The 23265-nt window shown below is 40.8% G+C and overlaps 1 protein-coding gene and 20 non-coding genes across 21 annotated transcripts; 20 read left to right on the plus strand and 1 right to left on the minus strand.

Moving 5' to 3' along the window:
- The first annotated feature begins 698 nt into the window (after window positions 1-698).
- trnaa-cgc (transfer RNA alanine (anticodon CGC)) lies at window positions 699-770 on the plus strand. Its single transcript has one exon. It is a non-coding gene; the product is annotated as a tRNA-Ala (tRNA).
- Window positions 771-1237: 467 nt separating this feature from the next.
- trnat-cgu (transfer RNA threonine (anticodon CGU)) lies at window positions 1238-1309 on the plus strand. Its single transcript has one exon. It is a non-coding gene; the product is annotated as a tRNA-Thr (tRNA).
- Window positions 1310-2448: 1139 nt separating this feature from the next.
- Window positions 2449-2520, plus strand: trnaa-cgc (transfer RNA alanine (anticodon CGC)). Its single transcript has one exon. It is a non-coding gene; the product is annotated as a tRNA-Ala (tRNA).
- A 467-nt stretch (window positions 2521-2987) lies between these two features.
- Window positions 2988-3059, plus strand: trnat-cgu (transfer RNA threonine (anticodon CGU)). Its single transcript has one exon. It is a non-coding gene; the product is annotated as a tRNA-Thr (tRNA).
- Window positions 3060-4198: 1139 nt separating this feature from the next.
- trnaa-cgc (transfer RNA alanine (anticodon CGC)) lies at window positions 4199-4270 on the plus strand. The gene has a single exon. It is a non-coding gene; the product is annotated as a tRNA-Ala (tRNA).
- A 467-nt stretch (window positions 4271-4737) lies between these two features.
- trnat-cgu (transfer RNA threonine (anticodon CGU)) lies at window positions 4738-4809 on the plus strand. Its single transcript has one exon. It is a non-coding gene; the product is annotated as a tRNA-Thr (tRNA).
- A 1139-nt stretch (window positions 4810-5948) lies between these two features.
- trnaa-cgc (transfer RNA alanine (anticodon CGC)) lies at window positions 5949-6020 on the plus strand. The gene has a single exon. It is a non-coding gene; the product is annotated as a tRNA-Ala (tRNA).
- Window positions 6021-6487: 467 nt separating this feature from the next.
- Window positions 6488-6559, plus strand: trnat-cgu (transfer RNA threonine (anticodon CGU)). Its single transcript has one exon. It is a non-coding gene; the product is annotated as a tRNA-Thr (tRNA).
- A 1140-nt stretch (window positions 6560-7699) lies between these two features.
- On the plus strand, window positions 7700-7771 carry trnaa-ugc (transfer RNA alanine (anticodon UGC)). Its single transcript has one exon. It is a non-coding gene; the product is annotated as a tRNA-Ala (tRNA).
- A 467-nt stretch (window positions 7772-8238) lies between these two features.
- On the plus strand, window positions 8239-8310 carry trnat-cgu (transfer RNA threonine (anticodon CGU)). The gene has a single exon. It is a non-coding gene; the product is annotated as a tRNA-Thr (tRNA).
- Window positions 8311-9056: 746 nt separating this feature from the next.
- On the plus strand, window positions 9057-9128 carry trnaa-cgc (transfer RNA alanine (anticodon CGC)). The gene has a single exon. It is a non-coding gene; the product is annotated as a tRNA-Ala (tRNA).
- Window positions 9129-11912: 2784 nt separating this feature from the next.
- LOC115183513 (uncharacterized) lies at window positions 11913-13761 on the minus strand. The gene is made up of 2 exons (XM_029744725.1): window positions 13256-13761; window positions 11913-12872 (listed from the first exon to the last, which is right to left on the minus strand). Exons 1-2 carry the CDS (start codon window positions 13724-13726, stop codon window positions 11913-11915), a joined length of 1431 nt encoding a protein of 476 aa, XP_029600585.1. The 5' UTR covers window positions 13727-13761.
- A 2289-nt stretch (window positions 13762-16050) lies between these two features.
- On the plus strand, window positions 16051-16122 carry trnaa-cgc (transfer RNA alanine (anticodon CGC)). The gene has a single exon. It is a non-coding gene; the product is annotated as a tRNA-Ala (tRNA).
- Window positions 16123-16589: 467 nt separating this feature from the next.
- On the plus strand, window positions 16590-16661 carry trnat-cgu (transfer RNA threonine (anticodon CGU)). Its single transcript has one exon. It is a non-coding gene; the product is annotated as a tRNA-Thr (tRNA).
- Window positions 16662-17801: 1140 nt separating this feature from the next.
- trnaa-ugc (transfer RNA alanine (anticodon UGC)) lies at window positions 17802-17873 on the plus strand. The gene has a single exon. It is a non-coding gene; the product is annotated as a tRNA-Ala (tRNA).
- Window positions 17874-18339: 466 nt separating this feature from the next.
- Window positions 18340-18411, plus strand: trnat-cgu (transfer RNA threonine (anticodon CGU)). Its single transcript has one exon. It is a non-coding gene; the product is annotated as a tRNA-Thr (tRNA).
- A 1139-nt stretch (window positions 18412-19550) lies between these two features.
- trnaa-ugc (transfer RNA alanine (anticodon UGC)) lies at window positions 19551-19622 on the plus strand. Its single transcript has one exon. It is a non-coding gene; the product is annotated as a tRNA-Ala (tRNA).
- Window positions 19623-20089: 467 nt separating this feature from the next.
- trnat-cgu (transfer RNA threonine (anticodon CGU)) lies at window positions 20090-20161 on the plus strand. Its single transcript has one exon. It is a non-coding gene; the product is annotated as a tRNA-Thr (tRNA).
- Window positions 20162-21300: 1139 nt separating this feature from the next.
- trnaa-ugc (transfer RNA alanine (anticodon UGC)) lies at window positions 21301-21372 on the plus strand. Its single transcript has one exon. It is a non-coding gene; the product is annotated as a tRNA-Ala (tRNA).
- Window positions 21373-21839: 467 nt separating this feature from the next.
- trnat-cgu (transfer RNA threonine (anticodon CGU)) lies at window positions 21840-21911 on the plus strand. Its single transcript has one exon. It is a non-coding gene; the product is annotated as a tRNA-Thr (tRNA).
- Window positions 21912-23050: 1139 nt separating this feature from the next.
- Window positions 23051-23122, plus strand: trnaa-ugc (transfer RNA alanine (anticodon UGC)). The gene has a single exon. It is a non-coding gene; the product is annotated as a tRNA-Ala (tRNA).
- The last annotated feature ends 143 nt before the right edge of the window (window positions 23123-23265 follow it).

A 23265-nucleotide genomic window follows, 5' to 3' on the forward strand; every position in this document is an offset into this window, starting at 1 on the left:
CCCACTGGCTCCAGGTCATCTATAAGTCTATGCTAGGTAAAGCTCCGCCTTATCTCACCTCACTGGTCACGATAACAACACCGACCCGTAGCACACGCTACAGCAGGTATATCTCACTGGTCATCCCCAAAGCCAACACCTCTTTTGGCCGCCTTTCCTTCCAGTTCTCTGCTGCCAATGACTGGAACGAATTGCAAAAATCGCTGAAGCTGGAGACTTATATTTCCCTCACTAACTTTAAACATCAGCTATCTGAGCAGCTAACCGATCGCTGCAGCTGTACATAGCCCATCTGTAAATAGCCCACCCAATCTACCTACCTCATCCACATATTGTTTTTATTTACTTTCTGCTCTTTTGCACACCAGTATTTTTACTTGCACATCATCATCTGCTCATCTATCACTCCAGTATTAATTTGCTAAATTGTAATTACTTCGCTACTATGGCCTATTTTTTGCCGTACCTCCTCATGCCATTTGCACACACTGTATATAGACTTTCTTTTTTTCTATTGTGTTATTGACTGTACGCTTGTTTATTCCATTTGTAACTCTGTGTTGTTGTTTGTGTCGCACTGCTTTGCTTTATCTTGGCCAGGTCGCAGTTCTAAAGGAGAACTTGTTCTCCACTAGCTTACCTGGTTAAATAAAGATGAAATAAAATAAAAAAATAAACATTTTTTTCTTTCCAAGAAAGGGGATGTAGCTCAGTGGTAGAGCGCATGCTTCGCATGTATGAGGTCCTGGGTTCAATCCCCAGCTTCTCCATTTAAAATTATTGCATTGACCCAACTCCTACTTTACAGAATGTTGAAATTTTAAGCAGGAAACAGAGATGTGCTAAATAATTTAGTCTTGTAATCTGAAGAACATGCGTTCAATCCCTGTTTGTACATTCATAGAACAGACGTGGCATTGTTGCCAACTTTTATGGCGTCATTTTCAAAAACTGAAGTTCATGGGTTCGATCCCAGTCTGTACCTGGTTTAAGAATTGCTGCTATCATTTCATTGTAGTTTCAATGGAGTGGTGTATATAAAAAGTACATTGTATTGATATTGCATTTTATCTGCAAATGAAATGGGATGGAAGCTCAGAGGGGGAGTGCATGCAAAATATGTATGAGGTCCTCGGTTCAATACCAAGATTCTCCACTGAGTTTATTTGTGTGCCAAATTCACATTTACACAACTACTACTTTCCAGAATGTTGATGTATAATTTGTAGAGTAGAGTGGCATGGTGGCCAAGTGGTAAGGCGTCGGTCTCGTAAACCGAAGATCATGGGTTCAAATCCCGTCCGTGCCTGTATGAAAGACATCTGATATCATGGACCGGTGCTCTTATTGGAGGACTTTCCAGAAAAAGCAAGGTGTATCAATATTGCAACACAGCTATTATAGTAAGGGGATGTATCTCTATGGTCGATCCAGTACTTTACATGTATGCGGTCCAACGTTAATCCCCAACTTCTCTGTTGATTGTATTTAGTTGTTAAATTATCTTTTGCACAACTCCCACTTTCCAGAATGTTGACATTCTAAGAAGGAAATAGATATGCTAAATCATCTGTTTCTGTAAACTGAAGCACATTGGTTCAATCCTTGTTCCACGTTTATGGAAGATAGCTGATATTATGGAAATGTACATTCATTAGAACAGTGTAAAGAAAAGGTAAATTGTATTGATATGACCACTGCGACCTGTATGCTCTAGTCGGCTGGCCCTCGCTACCTATTCGTCACCAGACCCACTGGCTCCAGGTCATCTATAAGTCTATGCTAGGTAAAGCTCCGCCTTATCTCAGCTCACTGGTCACGATAACAACACCGACCCGTAGCACGCGCTACAGCAGGTATATCTCACTGGTCATCCCCAAAGCCAACACCTCTTTTGGCCGCCTTTCCTTCCAGTTCTCTGCTGCCAATGACTGGAACGAATTGCAAAAATCGCTGAAGCTGGAGACTTATATTTCCCTCACTAACTTTAAACATCAGCTATCTGAGCAGCTAACCGATCGCTGCAGCTGTACATAGCCCATCTGTAAAGAGCCCACCCAATCTACCTACCTCATCCACATATTGTTTTTATTTACTTTCTGCTCTTTTGCACACCAGTATTTTTACTTGCACATCATCATCTGCTCATCTATCACTCCAGTATTAATTTGCTAAATTGTAATTACTTCGCTACTATGGCCTATTTTTTGCCGTACCTCCTCATGCCATTTGCACACACTGTATATAGACTTTCTTTTTTTCTATTGTGTTATTGACTGTACGCTTGTTTATTCCATTTGTAACTCTGTGTTGTTGTTTGTGTCGCACTGCTTTGCTTTATCTTGGCCAGGTCGCAGTTCTAAAGGAGAACTTGTTCTCCACTAGCTTACCTGGTTAAATAAAGATGAAATAAAATAAAAAAATAAACATTTTTTTCTTTCCCAGAAAGGGGATGTAGCTCAGTGGTAGAGCGCATGCTTCGCATGTATGAGGTCCTGGGTTCAATCCCCAGCTTCTCCATTTAAAATTATTGCATTGACCCAACTCCTACTTTACAGAATGTTGAAATTTTAAGCAGGAAACAGAGATGTGCTAAATAATTTAGTCTTGTAATCTGAAGAACATGCGTTCAATCCCTGTTTGTACATTCATAGAACAGACGTGGCATTGTTGCCAACTTTTATGGCGTCATTTTCAAAAACTGAAGTTCATGGGTTCGATCCCAGTCTGTACCTGGTTTAAGAATTGCTGCTATCATTTCATTGTAGTTTCAATGGAGTGGTGTATATAAAAAGTACATTGTATTGATATTGCATTTTATCTGCAAATGAAATGGGATGGAAGCTCAGAGGGGGAGTGCATGCAAAATATGTATGAGGTCCTCGGTTCAATACCAAGATTCTCCACTGAGTTTATTTGTGTGCCAAATTCACATTTACACAACTACTACTTTCCAGAATGTTGATGTATAATTTGTAGAGTAGAGTGGCATGGTGGCCAAGTGGTAAGGCGTCGGTCTCGTAAACCGAAGATCATGGGTTCAAATCCCGTCCGTGCCTGTATTAAAGACATCTGATATCATGGACCAGTGCTCTTATTGGAGGACTTTCCAGAAAAAGCAAGTTGTATCAATATTGCAACACAGCTATTATAGTAAGGGGATGTATCTCTATGGTAGATCCAGTACTTTACATGTATGCGGTCCAACGTTATTCCCCAACTTCTCTGTTGATTGTATTTAGTTGTTAAATTATCTTTTGCACAACTCCCACTTTCCAGAATGTTGACATTCTAAGAAGGAAATAGATATGCTAAATCATCTGTTTCTGTAAACTGAAGCACATTGGTTCAATCCTTGTTCCACGTTTATGGAAGATAGCTGATATTATGGAAATGTACATTCATTAGAACAGTGTAAAGAAAAGGTAAATTGTATTGATATGACCACTGCGACCTGTATGCTCTAGTCGGCTGGCCCTCGCTACCTATTCGTCACCAGACCCACTGGCTCCAGGTCATCTATAAGTCTATGCTAGGTAAAGCTCCGCCTTATCTCAGCTCACTGGTCACGATAACAACACCGACCCGTAGCACGCGCTACAGCAGGTATATCTCACTGGTCATCCCCAAAGCCAACACCTCTTTTGGCCGCCTTTCCTTCCAGTTCTCTGCTGCCAATGACTGGAACGAATTGCAAAAATCGCTGAAGCTGGAGACTTATATTTCCCTCACTAACTTTAAACATCAGCTATCTGAGCAGCTAACCGATCGCTGCAGCTGTACATAGCCCATCTGTAAAGAGCCCACCCAATCTACCTACCTCATCCACATATTGTTTTTATTTACTTTCTGCTCTTTTGCACACCAGTATTTTTACTTGCACATCATCATCTGCTCATCTATCACTCCAGTATTAATTTGCTAAATTGTAATTACTTCGCTACTATGGCCTATTTTTTGCCGTACCTCCTCATGCCATTTGCACACACTGTATATAGACTTTCTTTTTTTCTATTGTGTTATTGACTGTACGCTTGTTTATTCCATTTGTAACTCTGTGTTGTTGTTTGTGTCGCACTGCTTTGCTTTATCTTGGCCAGGTCGCAGTTCTAAAGGAGAACTTGTTCTCCACTAGCTTACCTGGTTAAATAAAGATGAAATAAAATAAAAAAATAAACATTTTTTTCTTTCCAAGAAAGGGGATGTAGCTCAGTGGTAGAGCGCATGCTTCGCATGTATGAGGTCCTGGGTTCAATCCCCAGCTTCTCCATTTAAAATTATTGCATTGACCCAACTCCTACTTTACAGAATGTTGAAATTTTAAGCAGGAAACAGAGATGTGCTAAATAATTTAGTCTTGTAATCTGAAGAACATGCGTTCAATCCCTGTTTGTACATTCATAGAACAGACGTGGCATTGTTGCCAACTTTTATGGCGTCATTTTCAAAAACTGAAGTTCATTGGTTCGATCCCAGTCTGTACCTGGTTTAAGAATTGCTGCTATCATTTCATTGTAGTTTCAATGGAGTGGTGTATATAAAAAGTACATTGTATTGATATTGCATTTTATCTGCAAATGAAATGGGATGGAAGCTCAGAGGGGGAGTGCATGCAAAATATGTATGAGGTCCTCGGTTCAATCCCAAGATTCTCCACTGAGTTTATTTGTGTGCCAAATTCACATTTACACAACTACTACTTTCCAGAATGTTGATGTATAATTTGTAGAGTAGAGTGGCATGGTGGCCAAGTGGTAAGGCGTCGGTCTCGTAAACCGAAGATCATGGGTTCAAATCCCGTCCGTGCCTGTATGAAAGACATCTGATATCATGGACCGGTGCTGTTATTGGAGGACTTTCCAGAAAAAGCAAGGTGTATCAATATTGCAACATAGCTATTATAGTAAGGGGATGTATCTCTATGGTAGATCCAGTACTTTACATGTATGCGGTCCAACGTTAATCCCCAACTTCTCTGTTGATTGTATTTAGTTGTTAAATTATCTTTTGCACAACTACCACTTTCCAGAATGTTGACATTCTAAGAAGGAAATAGATATGCTAAATCATCTGTTTCTGTAAACTGAAGCACATTGGTTCAATCCTTGTTCCACGTTTATGGAAGATAGCTGATATTATGGAAATGTACATTCATTAGAACAGTGTAAAGAAAAGGTAAATTGTATTGATGTGACCACTGCGACCTGTATGCTCTACTCGGCTGGCCCTCGCTACCTATTCGTCACCAGACCCACTGGCTCCAGGTCATCTATAAGTCTATGCTAGGTAAAGCTCCGCCTTATCTCAGCTCACTGGTCACGATAACAACACCGACCCGTAGCACGCGCTACAGCAGGTATATCTCACTGGTCATCCCCAAAGCCAACACCTCTTTTGGCCGCCTTTCCTTCCAGTTCTCTGCTGCCAATGACTGGAACGAATTGCAAAAATCGCTGAAGCTGGAGACTTATATTTCCCTCACTAACTTTAAACATCAGCTATCTGAGCAGCTAACCGATCGCTGCAGCTGTACATAGCCCATCTGTAAATAGCCCACCCAATCTACCTACCTCATCCACATATTGTTTTTATTTACTTTCTGCTCTTTTGCACACCAGTATTTTTACTTGCACATCATCATCTGCTCATCTATCACTCCAGTATTAATTTGCTAAATTGTAATTACTTCGCTACTATGGCCTATTTTTTGCCGTACCTCCTCATGCCATTTGCACACACTGTATATAGACTTTCTTTTTTTCTATTGTGTTATTGACTGTACGCTTGTTTATTCCATTTGTAACTCTGTGTTGTTGTTTGTGTCGCACTGCTTTGCTTTATCTTGGCCAGGTCGCAGTTCTAAAGGAGAACTTGTTCTCCACTAGCTTACCTGGTTAAATAAAGATGAAATAAAATAAAAAAATAAACATTTTTTTCTTTCCAAGAAAGGGGATGTAGCTCAGTGGTAGAGCGCATGCTTCGCATGTATGAGGTCCTGGGTTCAATCCCCAGCTTCTCCATTTAAAATTATTGCATTGACCCAACTCCTACTTTACAGAATGTTGAAATTTTAAGCAGGAAACAGAGATGTGCTAAATAATTTAGTCTTGTAATCTGAAGAACATGCGTTCAATCCCTGTTTGTACATTCATAGAACAGACGTGGCATTGTTGCCAACTTTTATGGCGTCATTTTCAAAAACTGAAGTTCATGGGTTCGATCCCAGTCTGTACCTGGTTTAAGAATTGCTGCTATCATTTCATTGTAGTTTCAATGGAGTGGTGTATATAAAAAGTACATTGTATTGATATTGCATTTTATCTGCAAATGAAATGGGATGGAAGCTCAGAGGGGGAGTGCATGCAAAATATGTATGAGGTCCTCGGTTCAATACCAAGATTCTCCACTGAGTTTATTTGTGTGCCAAATTCACATTTACACAACTACTACTTTCCAGAATGTTGATGTATAATTTGTAGAGTAGAGTGGCATGGTGGCCAAGTGGTAAGGCGTTGGTCTCGTAAACCGAAGATCATGGGTTCAAATCCCGTCCGTGCCTGTATTAAAGACATCTGATATCATGGACCTGTGCTCTTATTGGAGGACTTTCCAGAAAAAGCAAGGTGTATCAATATTGCAACACAGCTATTATAGTAAGGGGATGTATCTCTATGGTAGATCCAGTACTTTACATGTATGCGGTCCAACGTTATTCCCCAACTTCTCTGTTGATTGTATTTAGTTGTTAAATTATCTTTTGCACAACTCCCACTTTCCAGAATGTTGACATTCTAAGAAGGAAATAGATATGCTAAATCATCTGTTTCTGTAAACTGAAGCACATTGGTTCAATCCTTGTTCCACGTTTATGGAAGATAGCTGATATTATGGAAATGTACATTCATTAGAACAGTGTAAAGAAAAGGTAAATTGTATTGATATGACCACTGCGACCTGTATGCTCTACTCGGCTGGCCCTCGCTACCTATTCGTCACCAGACCCACTGGCTCCAGGTCATCTATAAGTCTATGCTAGGTAAAGCTCCGCCTTATCTCAGCTCACTGGTCACGATAACAACACCGACCCGTAGCACGCGCTACAGCAGGTATATCTCACTGGTCATCCCCAAAGCCAACACCTCTTTTGGCCGCCTTTCCTTCCAGTTCTCTGCTGCCAATGACTGGAACGAATTGCAAAAATCGCTGAAGCTGGAGACTTATATTTCCCTCACTAACTTTAAACATCAGCTATCTGAGCAGCTAACCGATCGCTGCAGCTGTACATAGCCCATCTGTAAATAGCCCACCCAATCTACCTACCTCATCCACATATTGTTTTTATTTACTTTCTGCTCTTTTGCACACCAGTATTTTTACTTGCACATCATCATCTGCTCATCTATCACTCCAGTATTAATTTGCTAAATTGTAATTACTTCGCTACTATGGCCTATTTTTTGCCGTACCTCCTCATGCCATTTGCACACACTGTATATAGACTTTCTTTTTTTCTATTGTGTTATTGACTGTACGCTTGTTTATTCCATTTGTAACACTGTGTTGTTGTTTGTGTCGCACTGCTTTGCTTTATCTTGGCCAGGTCGCAGTTCTAAATGAGAACTTGTTCTCCACTAGCTTACCTGGTTAAATAAAGATGAAATAAAATTTAAAAAATAAACATTTTTTTCTTTCCCAGAAAGGGGATGTAGCTCAGTGGTAGAGCGCATGCTTTGCATGTATGAGGTCCTGGGTTCAATCCCCAGCTTCTCCATTTAAAATTATTGCATTGACCCAACTCCTACTTTACAGAATGTTGAAATTTTAAGCAGGAAACAGAGATGTGCTAAATAATTTGGTCTTGTAATCTGAAGAACATGCGTTCAATCCATGTTTGTACATTTATAGAACAGAAGTGGCATTGTTGCCAACTTTCATGGCGTCATTTTCAAAAACTGAAGTTCATGGGTTCGATCCCAGTCTGTACCTGGTTTAAGAATTGCTGCTATCATTTCATTGTAGTTTCAATGGAGTGGTGTATATAAAAAGTACATTGTATTGATATTGCATTTTATCTGCAAATGAAATGGGATGGAAGCTCAGAGGGGGAGTGCATGCAAAATATGTATGAGGTCCTCGGTTCAATCCCAAGATTCTCCACTGAGTTTATTTGTGTGCCAAATTCACATTTACACAACTACTACTTTCCAGAATGTTGATGTATAATTTGTAGAGTAGAGTGGCATGGTGGCCAAGTGGTAAGGCGTCGGTCTCGTAAACCGAAGATCATGGGTTCAAATCCCGTCCGTACCTGTATGAAAGACATCTGATATCATGGACCTGTGCTTTTATTGGAGGACTTTCCAGAAAAAGCAAGGTGTATCAATATCGCAACACAGCTATTATTGTAAGGGTTTGTATCTCTATGGTAGATCCATTACTTTACATGTATGCGGTCCAACGTTAATCCCCAACTTCTCTGTTGATTGTATTTAGTTGTTAAATTATCTTTTGCACAACTCCCACTTTCCAGAATGTTGACATTCCAAGAAGGAAATAGATATGCTAAATCATCTGTTTCTGTAAACTGAAGCACATTGGTTCAATCCTTGTTCCACGTTTATGGAAGATAGCTGATATTATGGAAATGTACATTCATTAGAACAGTGCAAAGAAAAGGTAAATTGTATTGATATGACCACTGCGACCTGAATGCTCTAGTCGGCTGGCCCTCGCTACCTATTCGTGACCAGACCCACTGGCTTCAGGTCATCTATAAGTCTATGCTAGGTAAAGCTCCGCCTTATCTCAGCTCACTGGTCACGATAACAACACCCACCCGTAGCACGCGCTTCAGCAGGTATATCTCACTGGTCATCCCCAAAGCCAACACCTCTTTTGGCCGCCTTTCCTTCCAGTTCTCTGCTGCTAATGACTGGAACGAATTGCAAAAATCGCTGAAGCTGGAGACTTATATTTCCCTCACTAACTTTAAACATCAGCTATCTGAGCAGCTAACCGATCGCTGCAGAAAGAAAAAAAAAATTCTTTCCCAGAAAGGGGATGTAGCTCAGTGGTAGAGCGCAAGCTTCGCATGTATGAGGTCCTGGGTTCAATCCCCAGCTTCTCCATTTAAAATTATTGGCTGAGAGGGCCCTAGTGGAGATGGCTGGCTGACAGGGCCCTAGTGGAGACGGCTGTCTGAGAGGGCCCTAGTGGAGACGGCTGGCTGAGAGGGCCCTAGTGGAGACGGCTGGCTGAGAGGGCCCTAGTGGAGATGGCTGGCTGAGAGGGTCCTAGTGGAGATGGCTGGCTGAGAGGGCCCTAGTGGAGACGGCTGAAGAGAGAGGGCCCTAGTGAAGCCATCACCCAGCACCCACCATCCACCACCCAGCACCACCCACCAAGCATTCAGTACCACCCACCACCCACCACACTCAGTACCCTCAGAACCCTCATTACCCAGCACCCTCAGCACCCACCACTGATAAAATAATTTATACGTTTAAGGTTTTGACTAAATGATTCCACCCTGAAAATATATAACTGAGTGATTATCATACTAATTATATAAATGTGTGTGCATAGGACAAGCTGAGACATTCAAGGAAAAGGGGAACTGTTAATAGACAGCAGACAACTTCTGACTACTGTGAAACTGATAAACAGGAAGGTCTCCCCACCCAGGGAGGGGAGAAACCATTGGGCTTGCAGTAGATTATGTAACATGGGGCAGGATATGATAAGCAATGTGATGGAGAAAACTTGTAAATAAGCATTGACAGTGTTAAATCGCCATCAGACTAGCCGTCTACCACCCGGTTACTCAACCCTGCACCTTAGAGGCTGCTGCCCTCTATACATAGACATGGAATCACTGGCCACTTCAATAATGGAACACTAGTCACTTTAATAATGTATACACTACCGTTCAAAAGTTTGGGGTCACTTAGAAATGTCCTTGTTTTTGAAAGAAAAGCCATTTTTTTTGTCCATTAAAATAACATCAAATTGATCAGAAATACAGTGTAGATATTGTTAATGTTGTAAATGACTATTGTAGCTGGAAACGGCTGATTTTAATGTGGAATATCTACATAGGCGTCCAGAGGCCCATTATCAGCAACCATCACTCCTGTGTTCCAATGGCATCGTTGTGTTAGCTAATCCAAGTTGATCATTTTAAAAGGCTAATTGATCATTAGAAAACCCTTTTTGCAATTACGTTAGCACAGCTGAAAACTGTTGTTCTGATTAAAGAAGCAAAAAATCAGGCCTTCTTTAGACTTGTTGAGTATCTGGAGCATCAGCATTTGTGGGTTCGATTACAGGCTCAAAATGGCCAGAAACAAAGGACTTTCTTCTGAAACTCGTCAGTCTATTCTTGTTCGGAGGAATGAAGGCTATTCCATGCGAGAAATTGCCAAGAAACTGAAGATCTCATACAACGCTGTGTACTACTCCCTACACAGAACATCTCAAACTGGCTCTAACCAGAATAGAAAGGGGAGTGGGAGGCCCCGGTGCACAGCTGAGCAAGAGGACAAGTACATTAGAGTGTCTAGTTTGAGAAACAGACGCCTCACAAGTCCTCAACTGGCAGCTTTATTAAATAGTACCGGGCAAAACACCAGTCTCAACGTCAACAGTGAAGAAGCGACTCCGGGATGCTGGCCTTCTAGGCAGAGTTGCAAAGAAAAAGTGTCATGGCAATTTCCAATCCCAATGATGATAATAACAATCACTATAGCTGTGACCAATTCTCCAGAGGTTGTAAGGCCCCTGGTTAATAGAAGAATTAGACAAAGTCCCAGATTTCTGCAAAAGGTTAGTTCTTTATTCAGAGAGCTCTACAAATCATGCAAGCACATAGCCATTTATACCTCACATTTGGTCATACCATATGTCATACCCCTTATAAATGCCCCTCCTCTTCTTTAACACTGTCAATGCTAATTTACAAGTCTTCTCCATCACATACATTGCTAATCATGTCCTGCCACATGTTACATAATCTACTGCAAGCCTAATGGTTTCTCCCCTCCCTGGGTGGGGAGATCTTCTTCCTGTTATCAGTTTCACAGTGGTCACAAGTTGTCTGCTGTCTGTTAACAGTTCCCCTTTTCCTTACATGTCTCACTTACATTGCTAAATAGTAAAGTCTTAGCTTGTCCTATACACACACACAGTTATAGAATTACAGTCTTATAATTATAATTCTTTACACAGTTATATGTTTCAGGGTGGAATCATTTAGTTATTACCTTAAACATATAAATTATTTTATCAAAAAGCCATATCTCAGACTGGCCAATAAAAAGAAAAGATTAAGATGGGCAAAAGAACACAGACACTGGACAGAGGAACAGAGAATCATAAAAAAACAGAGATTTGCAAGATGATTTTATATGAATGCAATTTTTTTTTTTTCAATTTAAAAAAAATTGTTTTTTCGTATTTTTGCGAGCGACATGAATCAACATTATAGATTTCAATGTCATTATAGTTCAATGTCTGGAAAATCAGAAAATATATGAAATCTGAATATACACTCAGTGGCCAGTTTATTAGGTACACCCCCCAGTTCACGAAAATGGTTCGCTCCGACAGACACGTGGCCATGGCTTGCTATATAAAGCAGGCAGACAGGCTTTGGGACTTTCTGGAGGGGGGTCCGATTTGATACTAGATGGGTACACCTAATAAACTGTCCACTTGACAGGATTAAAAAAACAACAACAATAAAAACAACAACAGAGACAATTCTATTCATAATAATCATAGATAATTACCAGCTTTACAATTTCATCAATATACTTTTTTCATAAATTTTTATTATTATTAATTAATATCATTATTCATCACCTTCCTGAGCAGTTTTTTGTAAGTTTTAATTTTAATTTGGTCTTCCCTTCTCACGGTTCACCAATTGCTTTTCCATCATCCTCATCACCCTGATCATTAACTGCCTCAAATGCATGGGGTTGTATTGATCCCCCTTCATCATCATCATCCCCACCCTGATCATTAACTGCCTCAGATGCAGGGGGTTGTATTGATCCCCCTTCATCATCATCATCCCCACCCTGATCATTAACTGCATCAGATGGACGGGGTTGTATTGATCCCCCTTCATCATTATCATCCCCACCCTGATCATTAACTGCCTCAGATGCATGGGGTTGTATTGATCCCCCTTCATCATCATCCTCCCCACCCTGATCATTAACTGCATCAGATGGACGGGGTTGTATTGATCCCCCTTCATCATCATCATCCCCACCCTGATCATTAACTGCATCAGATGCAGGGGGTTGTATTGATCCCCCTTTTCCATCATCCCCACCCTGATCATTAACTGCATCAGATGGACGGGGTTGTATTGATCCCCCTTTTCCATCATCCCCACTTGATCCCTCTTGTGGTTTTGAAGTTTTATGTAAGTCATCAATCATGTCAAAAGCTAAATTCGATATTTTATCCCAATCAAATGTATGAGCGTCTCCTACTGCCCCCTCACCTCTCTGTGTCTCTGGAAGGGACACTGATGAGTTTCCCCCCTCATCACTATTTACCTTCTGGTCTTTATTCGTTGTCTCAGTAAGGGGTCTTATTTGGCTCACTGTAAAAGACGCATACTCTTTAGCTTTCTCCTTTAGAATGTCTCTCATTATAATTTCAGTTTCTTCCAAAACACTCTCCTCATATAAATGCCTGTGATAAGATTTACAACAAGCCTCACAAAATGTGATACAACAACCGCGATCAGGCGTGTTCTGACTCCCAGGCGTGTTCTTAGCACGGCAACGACATGGAGGTATGATAGACAGGATGAACCCAAAAGCAACAGCCAGCAGACATAACAAACCAATAACCTGAAAGAAAATGATGACAAACACATTAGTATTGTAGGATGGCTTCTGTCAAAATGTATTTCACACCTTGTTGATTTAGGGGACGGGACTTCACACTAGGATGTAAATATCACACCCACTGTTCAGAACGGCTTTGATATGTAGGTCTTTAGAGTTCACACCAAGACTCACAGTTGGAGACACTTTACTGACTTATAGTTCATGTAAGGTTTCATCTGTCAAAATGTATTTCATACCTCAACAAAATTATTATAGATGACGACCCCGTGCCCCGTAGAAGCTCCGGCATCACTAACTTTCACCACATCACCTCTTCATAAATCTGTAGCCGTCACAGTACAGTAAATTACAAGATATATCGAAAAATACGACGAGGCACTCACCAACGAATCATTTCTGAGTTGAGCCAGGGTATTTTTGTCTTCAGGGATGAGCACATTTTTTTTGCAGGGAAGATCAACTTTGTCATTAGGGAGATTGTTTCCACAGCACACGTACCAGTCTCCATCGATGAGCACAGACGCAATCCAAAGCAACCCGACACAGAATGACTTACACAGAAGGGAGCACAGTCTACAGCCAAAATGACATTTGAGACTCCGTCTGCATGTGAACCGACATAGTCTTTTGAACATCTGATCCGTCCAGAGAACGAGGAACATCAACAGAAAAACTGGAATCAGGATGTACATGACACAGTTAAAAACTTCAGGTTTGCAGCTGCAAACAAACTCTACATGAAACACAGTGTACTGAATGAAGATGAGAGTGATTATTAGATAAAAACTGCCCCCTTCTGCCAATCTTTTCACTATGTTGTCGAGTAGAGATTTCAGACTCTCAACGTTAACCATGTTGATGGAGTGTAACCTCCAGTCAGATAATCAACCTGCCTCTAGCCAGGGGTAGACAGACTGTTGGGTTTTGACTTCCTCTACTAGACAATGAGCATCTAAACAGGTTGCGAAACATCGTCTGTTGCTGTCGAACAGACAATCAAAACAACAGCCAAACTGCTGAAGACAGACAGACAAACAGACAGACAGACAGACAGAGATTATGAAATCCGGTTTCCGAGCTGCTCATGGGTGCACCTCTGCCACGCTCAAGGTCCTAAATGATGTCATAACCACCATCGATAAAAAAAACAGTACTGTGCAGCCGTATTCATCGACCTGGCCAAGGCTTTCAACTCTGTCAATCACCACATATTTATCGTCAGACTCAACAGTCTTGGTTTCTCAAATGATTACCTCGCCTGGTTCACCAACTACTTCTCTGATAGAGTTCAGTGTGTCAAATCGGAGGGCCTGTTGTCCGGACTTCTGGCAGTCTCTATGGGGGTAACCACAGGGTTCAATTCTCAGGCCGACTTTTTTCTCTGTTTAAATCAATGATGTCGCTCTTGCTGTTGGTGATTCTCTGATCCACCTCTACGCAGACGACACCATTCTGTATACTTCTGGCCCCTCTTTGGACACTGTGTTAACAAACCTCCAGACGAGCTTCAATGCTATACAACACTCCTTCCGTGGCCTCCAAATGCTCTTAAATACAAGTAAAACTAAATGCATGCTCTTCAACCGATTGCTGCCCGCACCTACCCGCCCGTCTAGCATCACTACTCTGGACGGCTCTGACGTAGAATATGTGGACAACTACAAATACCTAGGTGTCTGGTTAGACTGTAAACTCTCCTTCCAGACTCACATTAAGCATCTCCAATCCAAAATTCAATCTAGAATCGGCTTCCAAAGACCCTCCCCATTATTGATTAAGGGGACTTTAAGATCCATATGTTTTGCTGCAGGCCTTATAATAAGATACTGTTGCTATGTGTCTAAACTCTGCCACTATACGTTGTACAAGCCATATATATTAGTCTTTGTGGTTAAGCCCTGGCTACTGTGAGCTGCAGGCTGGGTCTGAGTCAGACTGAAACTAGATAGAGAAGTAACCACTGTCTGGTTTTGATCTTGTGAGACAGTGGACAATGCTAATAAATTCAGAGAAGCTACAGTACCTTATAAGGTAACCTCAGCTTATTGATACACACATACATTGACGTAGGTGATCAGACCACCAGGTAGTGATCACATGTATATAATCAGCTGTGCCTTTAGGTGGGAACTTACTGGGAAACATACCTGCAATGTTCCTATTGTCAACTTCTGTCTGCAATTGCATTAATAAATGAATGATTGATTTACTTAAAGATATTGTCTGAATGCTAATTTCAACAATGATTGACAAGGAACGAACCCCAACCCCGCCAAACATACCCTCGTAAAACTGACTATTCTACCGATCCTTGACTTCGGCGATGTCACTTACAAAATAGCCTCCAACACTCTACTCAGCAAATTGGACGCAGTCTATCACAGTGCCATCCGTTTTGTCACTAAAGCTCCATATACTACCCACCATTGCGACCTGTATGCTCTAGTCGGCTGGCCCTCGCTACCTATTCGTCACCAGACCCACTGGCTACAGGTCATCTATAAATCTATGCTAGGTAAAGCTCCGCCTTATCTCAGCTCACTGGTCACGATAACAACACCCACCCGTAGCACACGCTCCAACAGGTATATCTCACTGGTCATCCCCAAAGCCAACACCTCCTTTGGCCGCCTTTCCTTCCAGTTCTCTGCTGCCAATGACTGGAACGAATTGCAAAAATCGCTGAAGCTGGAGACTTATATTTCCTTCACTAACTTTAAACATCAGCTATCTGAGCAGCTAACCGATCGCTGCAGCTGTACATAGCCCATCTGTAAATAGCCCACCCAATCTACCTACCTCATCCACATATTGTTTTTATTTACTTTCTGCTCTTTTGCACACCAGTATTTCTACTTGCACATCATCATCTGCTCATCTATCACTCCAGTGTTAATTTGCTAAATTGTAATTACTTCGCTACTATGGCCTATTTATTGCCTTACCTCCTCATGCCATTTGCACACACTGTATATAGACTTTCTTTTTTTCTATTGTGTTATTGACTGTACGCTTGTTTATTCCATTTGTAACACTGTGTTGTTGTTTGTGTCGCACTGCTTTGCTTTATCTTGGCCAGGTTGCAGTTCTCAATGAGAACTTGTTCTCCACTAGCTTACCTGGTTAAATAAGGATTAAATAAAATTTAAAAAAGAAACGTTTCTTGCTTCACCAGGAAGGGGATGTAGCTCAGTGGTAGAGCGCATGCTTCGCATGTATGAGGTCCTGGGTTCAATCCCCAGCTTCTCCATTTAAAATTATTGCATTGACCCAACTCCTACTTTACAGAATGTTGAAATTTTAAGCAGGAAACAGAGATGTGCTAAATAATTTGTTCTTGTAATCTGAAAAACATGCGTTCAATCCCTGTTTGTACATTTATAGAACAGAAGTGGCATTGTTGCCAACTTTTATGGCGTCATTTTCAAAAACTGAAGTTCATGTGTTCAATCCCAGTCTGTACCTGGTTTAAGAATTGCTGCTATCATTTCATTGTCATTTCAATGGAGTGGTGTATATAAAAAGTACATTGTATTGATATTGCATTTTATCTGCAAATTAAATGGGATGGAAGCTCAGAGGGGGAGTGCATGCAAGATATGTATGAGGTCCTCGGTTCAATCCCAAGACTCTCCACTGAGTTTATTTGTGTGCCAAATTCACATTTACACAACTACTACTTTCCAGAATGTTGATGTATAATTTGTAGAGTAGAGTGGCATGGTGGCCAAGTGGTAAGGCGTCGGTCTCGTAAACCGAAGATCATGGGTTAAAGTCCTGTCCGTGCCTGTATGAAAGACATCTGATATCATGGACCTGTGCTTTTATTGGAGGACTTTGCAGAAAAAGCAAGTTGTATCAATATTGCAACACAGCCATTATAGTAAGGGGATGTATCTCTATGGTAGTGCCAGTACTTTACATGTATGCGGTCCACCGTTAATCCCCAACTTCTCTGTTGAGTGTATTTAGTTGTTAAATTATCTTTTGCACAACTCCCACTTCCCAGAATGTTGACATTCTAAGAAGGAAATAGATATGCTAAATCATCTGTTTCTGTAAACTGAAGCACATGGGTTCAATCTTTGTTCCACGTTTATGGAAGATAGCTGATATTATGGAAATGTACATTCATTAGAACAGTGTAAAGAAAAGGTAAATTGTATTGATATGACCACTGCGACCTGTATGCTCTAGTCGGCTGGCCCTCGCTACCTATTCGTCACCAGACCCACTGGCTCCAGGTCATCTATTAGTCTATGCTAGGTAAAGCTCCGCCTTATCTCAGCTCACTGGTCACGATAACAACACCATCCCGTAGCACGCGCTACAGCAGGTATATCTCACTGGTCATCCCCAAAGCCAACACCTCCTTTGGCCGCCTTTCCTTCCAGTTCTCTGCTGCCAATGACTGCAACGAATTGCAAAAATCGCTGAAGCTGGAGACTTATATTTCCCTCAATAACTTTAAACATCAGCTATCTGAGCAGCTAACCGATCGCTGCAGCTGTACATAGCCCATCTGTAAATAGCCCACCCAATCGACCTACCTCATTAACATATTATTTTTATTTACTTTCTGCTCTTTTGCACACCAGTATTTCTACTTGCACATCATCATCAGCTCAACTATCACTCCAGTGTTAATTTGCTAAATTGTAATTACTTCGCTACTATGGCCTATTTATTGCCTTACCTCCTCATGCCATTTGCACACACTGTATATAGACTTTCTTTTTTTCTATTGTGTTATTGACTGTACGCTTGTTTATTCCATTTGTAACACTGTGTTGTTGTTTGTGTCGCACTGCTTTGCTTTATCTTGGCCAGGTCGCAGTTCTAAATGAGAACTTGTTCTCCACTAGCTTACCTGGTTAAATAAAGATGAAATAAAATAAAAAAATAAAAAAAAAAAAACTTTCCCAGAAAGGGGATGTAGCTCAGTGGTAGAGCGCATGCTTTGCATGTATGAGGTCCTGGGTTCAATCCCCAGCTTCTCCATTTAAAATTATTGCATTGACCCAACTCCTACTTTACAGAATGTTGAAATTTTAAGCAGGAAACAGAGATGTGCTAAATAATTTGGTCTTGTAATCTGAAGAACATGCGTTCAATCCCTGTTCGTACATTTATAGAACAGAAGAGGCATTGTTGCCAACTTTTATGGCGTCATTTTCAAAAACTGAAGTTCATGGGTTCAATCCCAGTCTGTACCTGGTTTAAGAATTGCTGCTATCTTTCATTGTAGTTTCAATGGAGTGGTGTATATAAAAAGCACATTGTATTGATATTGCATTTTATCTGCAAATGAAATGGGATGGAAGCTCAGAGGGGGAGGGCATGTAAAATATGTATGAGGTCCTCGGTTCAATCCCAAGATTCTCCACTGAGTTTATTTGTGTGCCAAATTCACATTTACACAACTACTACTTTCCAGAATGTTGATGTATAATTTGTAGAGTAGAGTGGCATGGTGGCCAAGTGGTAAGGCATCGGTCTCGTAAACCAAAGATCATGGGTTCAAATCCCGTCTGTGCCTGTATGAAAGACATCTGATATCATGGACCTGTGCTTTTATTGGAGGACTTTCCAGAAAAACAAGGTGTATCAATATTGCAACACAGCTATTATAGTAAGGGGATGTATCTCTATGGTAGATCCAGTACTTTACATGTATGCGGTCCAACGTTAATCCCCAACTTCTCTGTTGATTGTATTTAGTTGTTAAATTATCTTTTGCACAACTCCCACTTTCCAGAATGTTGACATTCTAAGAAGGAAATAGATATGCTAAATCATCTGTTTCTGTAAACTGAAGCACATGGGTTCAATCCTTGTTCCACGTTTATGGAAGATAGCTGATATTATGGAAATGTACATTCATTAGAACAGTGTAAAGAAAAGGTAAATTGTATTGATATGACCACTGCGACCTGTATGCTCTAGTCGGCTGGCCCTCGCTACCTATTCGTCACCAGACCCACTGGCTCCAGGTCATCTATAAGTCTATGCTAGGTAAAGCTCCGCCTTATCTCAGCTCACTGGTCACGATAACAACACCATCCCGTAGCACGCGCTACAGCAGGTATATCTCACTGGTCATCCCCAAAGCCAACACCTCCTTTGGCCGCCTTTCCTTCCAGTTCTCTGCTGCCAATGACTGCAACGAATTGCAAAAATCGCTGAAGCTGGAGACTTATATTTCCCTCAATAACTTTAAACATCAGCTATCTGAGCAGCTAACCGATCGCTGCAGCTGTACATAGCCCATCTGTAAATAGCCCACCCAATCGACCTACCTCATTAACATATTATTTTTATTTACTTTCTGCTCTTTTGCACACCAGTATTTCTACTTGCACATCATCATCAGCTCAACTATCACTCCAGTGTTAATTTGCTAAATTGTAATTACTTCGCTACTAGGGCCTATTTATTGCCTTACCTCCTCATGCCATTTGCACACACTGTATATAGACTTTCTATTTTTCTATTGTGTTATTGACTGTACGCTTGTTTATTCCATTTGTAACACTGTGTTGTTGTTTGTGTCGCACTGCTTTGCTTTATCTTGGCCAGGTCGCAGTTCTAAATGAGAACTTGTTCTCCACTAGCTTACCTGGTTAAATAAAGATGAAATAAAATTTTAAAAAATAAAAAAAATAAAATTCCCAGAAAGGGGATGTAGCTCAGTGGTAGAGCGCATGCTTTGCATGTATGAGGTCCTGGGTTCAATCCCCAGCTTCTCCATTTAAAATTATTGCATTGACCCAACTCCTACTTTACAGAATGTTGAAATTTTAAGCAGGAAACAGAGATGTGCTAAATAATTTGGTCTTGTAATCTGAAGAACATGCGTTCAATCCCTGTTCGTACATTTATAGAACAGAAGAGGCATTGTTGCCAACTTTTATGGCGTCATTTTCAACAACTGAAGTTCATGGGTTCAATCCCAGTCTGTACCTGGTTTAAGAATTGCTGCTATCATTTCATTGTAGTTTCAATGGAGTGGTGTATATAAAAAGCACATTGTATTGATATTGCATTTTATCTGCAAATGAAATGGGATGGAAGCTCAGAGGGGGAGGGCATGTAAAATATGTATGAGGTCCTCGGTTCAATCCCAAGATTCTCCACTGAGTTTATTTGTGTGCCAAATTCACATTTACACAACTACTACTTTCCAGAATGTTGATGTATAATTTGTAGAGTAGAGTGGCATGGTGGCCAAGTGGTAAGGCATCGGTCTCGTAAACCGAAGATCATGGGTTCAAATCCCGTCCGTGCCTGTATGAAAGACATCTGATATCATGGACCTGTGCTTTTATTGGAGGACTTTCCAGAAAAACAAGGTGTATCAATATTGCAACACAGCTATTATAGTAAGGGGATGTATCTCTATGGTAGATCCAGTACTTTACATGTATGCGGTCCAACGTTAATCCCCAACTTCTCTGTTGATTGTATTTAGTTGTTAAATTATCTTTTGCACAACTCCCACTTTCCAGAATGTTGACATTCTAAGAAGGAAATAGATATGCTAAATCATCTGTTTCTGTAAACTGAAGCACATGGGTTCAATCCTTGTTCCACGTTTATGGAAGATAGCTGATATTATGGAAATGTACATTCATTAGAACAGTGTAAAGAAAAGGTAAATTGTATTGATATGACCACTGCGACCTGTATGCTCTAGTCGGCTGGCCCTCGCTACCTATTCGTCACCAGACCCACTGGCTCCAGGTCATCTATAAGTCTATGCTAGGTAAAGCTCCGCCTTATCTCAGCTCACTGGTCACGATAACAACACCATCCCGTAGCACGCGCTACAGCAGGTATATCTCACTGGTCATCCCCAAAGCCAACACCTCCTTTGGCCGCCTTTCCTTCCAGTTCTCTGCTGCCAATGACTGCAACGAATTGCAAAAATCGCTGAAGCTGGAGACTTATATTTCCCTCAATAACTTTAAACATCAGCTATCTGAGCAGCTAACCGATCGCTGCAGCTGTACATAGCCCATCTGTAAATAGCCCACCCAATCGACCTACCTCATTAACATATTATTTTTATTTACTTTCTGCTCTTTTGCACACCAGTATTTCTACTTGCACATCATCATCTGCTCATCTATCACTCCAGTGTTAATTTGCTAAATTGTAATTACTTCGCTACTAGGGCCTATTTATTGCCTTACCTCCTCATGCCATTTGCACACACTGTATATAGACTTTCTTTTTTTCTATTGTGTTATTGACTGTACGCTTGTTTATTCCATTTGTAACACTGTGTTGTTGTTTGTGTCGCACTGCTTTGCTTTATCTTGGCCAGGTCGCAGTTCTAAATGAGAACTTGTTCTCCACTAGCTTACCTGGTTAAATAAAGATGAAATAAAATTTTAAAAAATAAAAAAAATAAAATTCCCAGAAAGGGGATGTAGCTCAGTGGTAGAGCGCATGCTTTGCATGTATGAGGTCCTGGGTTCAATCCCCAGCTTCTCCATTTAAAATTATTGCATTGACCCAACTCCTACTTTACAGAATGTTGAAATTTTAAGCAGGAAACAGAGATGTGCTAAATAATTTGGTCTTGTAATCTGAAGAACATGCGTTCAATCCCTGTTCGTACATTTATAGAACAGAAGAGGCATTGTTGCCAACTTTTATGGCGTCATTTTCAAAAACTGAAGTTCATGGGTTCAATCCCAGTCTGTACCTGGTTTAAGAATTGCTGCTATCATTTCATTGTAGTTTCAATGGAGTGGTGTATATAAAAAGCACATTGTATTGATATTGCATTTTATCTGCAAATGAAATGGGATGGAAGCTCAGAGGGGGAGGGCATGTAAAATATGTATGAGGTCCTCGGTTCAATCCCAAGATTCTCCACTGAGTTTATTTGTGTGCCAAATTCACATTTACACAACTACTACTTTCCAGAATGTTGATGTATAATTTGTAGAGTAGAGTGGCATGGTGGCCAAGTGGTAAGGCATCGGTCTCGTAAACCAAAGATCATGGGTTCAAATCCCGTCCGTGCCTGTATGAAAGACATCTGATATCATGGACCTGTGCTTTTATTGGAGGACTTTCCAGAAAAACAAGGTGTATCAATATTGCAACACAGCTATTATAGTAAGGGGATGTATCTCTATGGTAGATCCAGTACTTTACATGTATGCGGTCCAACGTTAATCCCCAACTTCTCTGTTGATTGTATTTAGTTGTTAAATTATCTTTTGCACAACTCCCACTTTCCAGAATGTTGACATTCTAAGAAGGAAATAGATATGCTAAATCATCTGTTTCTGTAAACTGAAGCACATGGGTTCAATCCTTGTTCCACGTTTATGGAAGATAGCTGATATTATGGAAATGTACATTCATTAGAACAGTGTAAAGAAAAGGTAAATTGTATTGATATGACCACTGCGACCTGTATGCTCTAGTCGGCTGGCCCTCGCTACCTATTCGTCACCAGACCCACTGGCTCCAGGTCATCTATAAGTCTATGCTAGGTAAAGCTCCGCCTTATCTCAGCTCACTGGTCACGATAACAACACCATCCCGTAGCACGCGCTACAGCAGGTATATCTCACTGGTCATCCCCAAAGCCAACACCTCCTTTGGCCGCCTTTCCTTCCAGTTCTCTGCTGCCAATGACTGCAACGAATTGCAAAAATCGCTGAAGCTGGAGACTTATATTTCCCTCAATAACTTTAAACATCAGCTATCTGAGCAGCTAACCGATCGCTGCAGCTGTACATAGCCCATCTGTAAATAGCCCACCCAATCGACCTACCTCATTAACATATTATTTTTATTTACTTTCTGCTCTTTTGCACACCAGTATTTCTACTTGCACATCATCATCAGCTCAACTATCACTCCAGTGTTAATTTGCTAAATTGTAATTACTTCGCTACTAGGGCCTATTTATTGCCTTACCTCCTCATGCCATTTGCACACACTGTATATAGACTTTCTATTTTTCTATTGTGTTATTGACTGTACGCTTGTTTATTCCATTTGTAACACTGTGTTGTTGTTTGTGTCGCACTGCTTTGCTTTATCTTGGCCAGGTCGCAGTTCTAAATGAGAACTTGTTCTCCACTAGCTTACCTGGTTAAATAAAGATGAAATAAAATTTTAAAAAATAAAAAAAATAAAATTCCCAGAAAGGGGATGTAGCTCAGTGGTAGAGCGCATGCTTTGCATGTATGAGGTCCTGGGTTCAATCCCCAGCTTCTCCATTTAAAATTATTGCATTGACCCAACTCCTACTTTACAGAATGTTGAAATTTTAAGCAGGAAACAGAGATGTGCTAAATAATTTGGTCTTGTAATCTGAAGAACATGCGTTCAATCCCTGTTTGTACATTTATAGAACAGAAGT

The sequence above is a fragment of the Salmo trutta genome, unplaced genomic scaffold (assembly GCF_901001165.1).
Source record: "Salmo trutta unplaced genomic scaffold, fSalTru1.1, whole genome shotgun sequence".
Lineage (NCBI taxonomy): Eukaryota > Metazoa > Chordata > Actinopteri > Salmoniformes > Salmonidae > Salmo > Salmo trutta.

Excerpts from the sequence above, each read along its gene's own strand:
- LOC115183513 (XM_029744725.1), bottom strand. The coding sequence starts at position 13,726 with ATGGTTAACGTTGAGAGTCTGAAATCTCTACTCGACAACATAGTGAAA. Across the intron at positions 12,873-13,255 it reads AACTCAGAAATGATTCGTTG|GTTATTGGTTTGTTATGTCT; the intron begins GTGAGTGCCTCG and ends ATTTTCTTTCAG.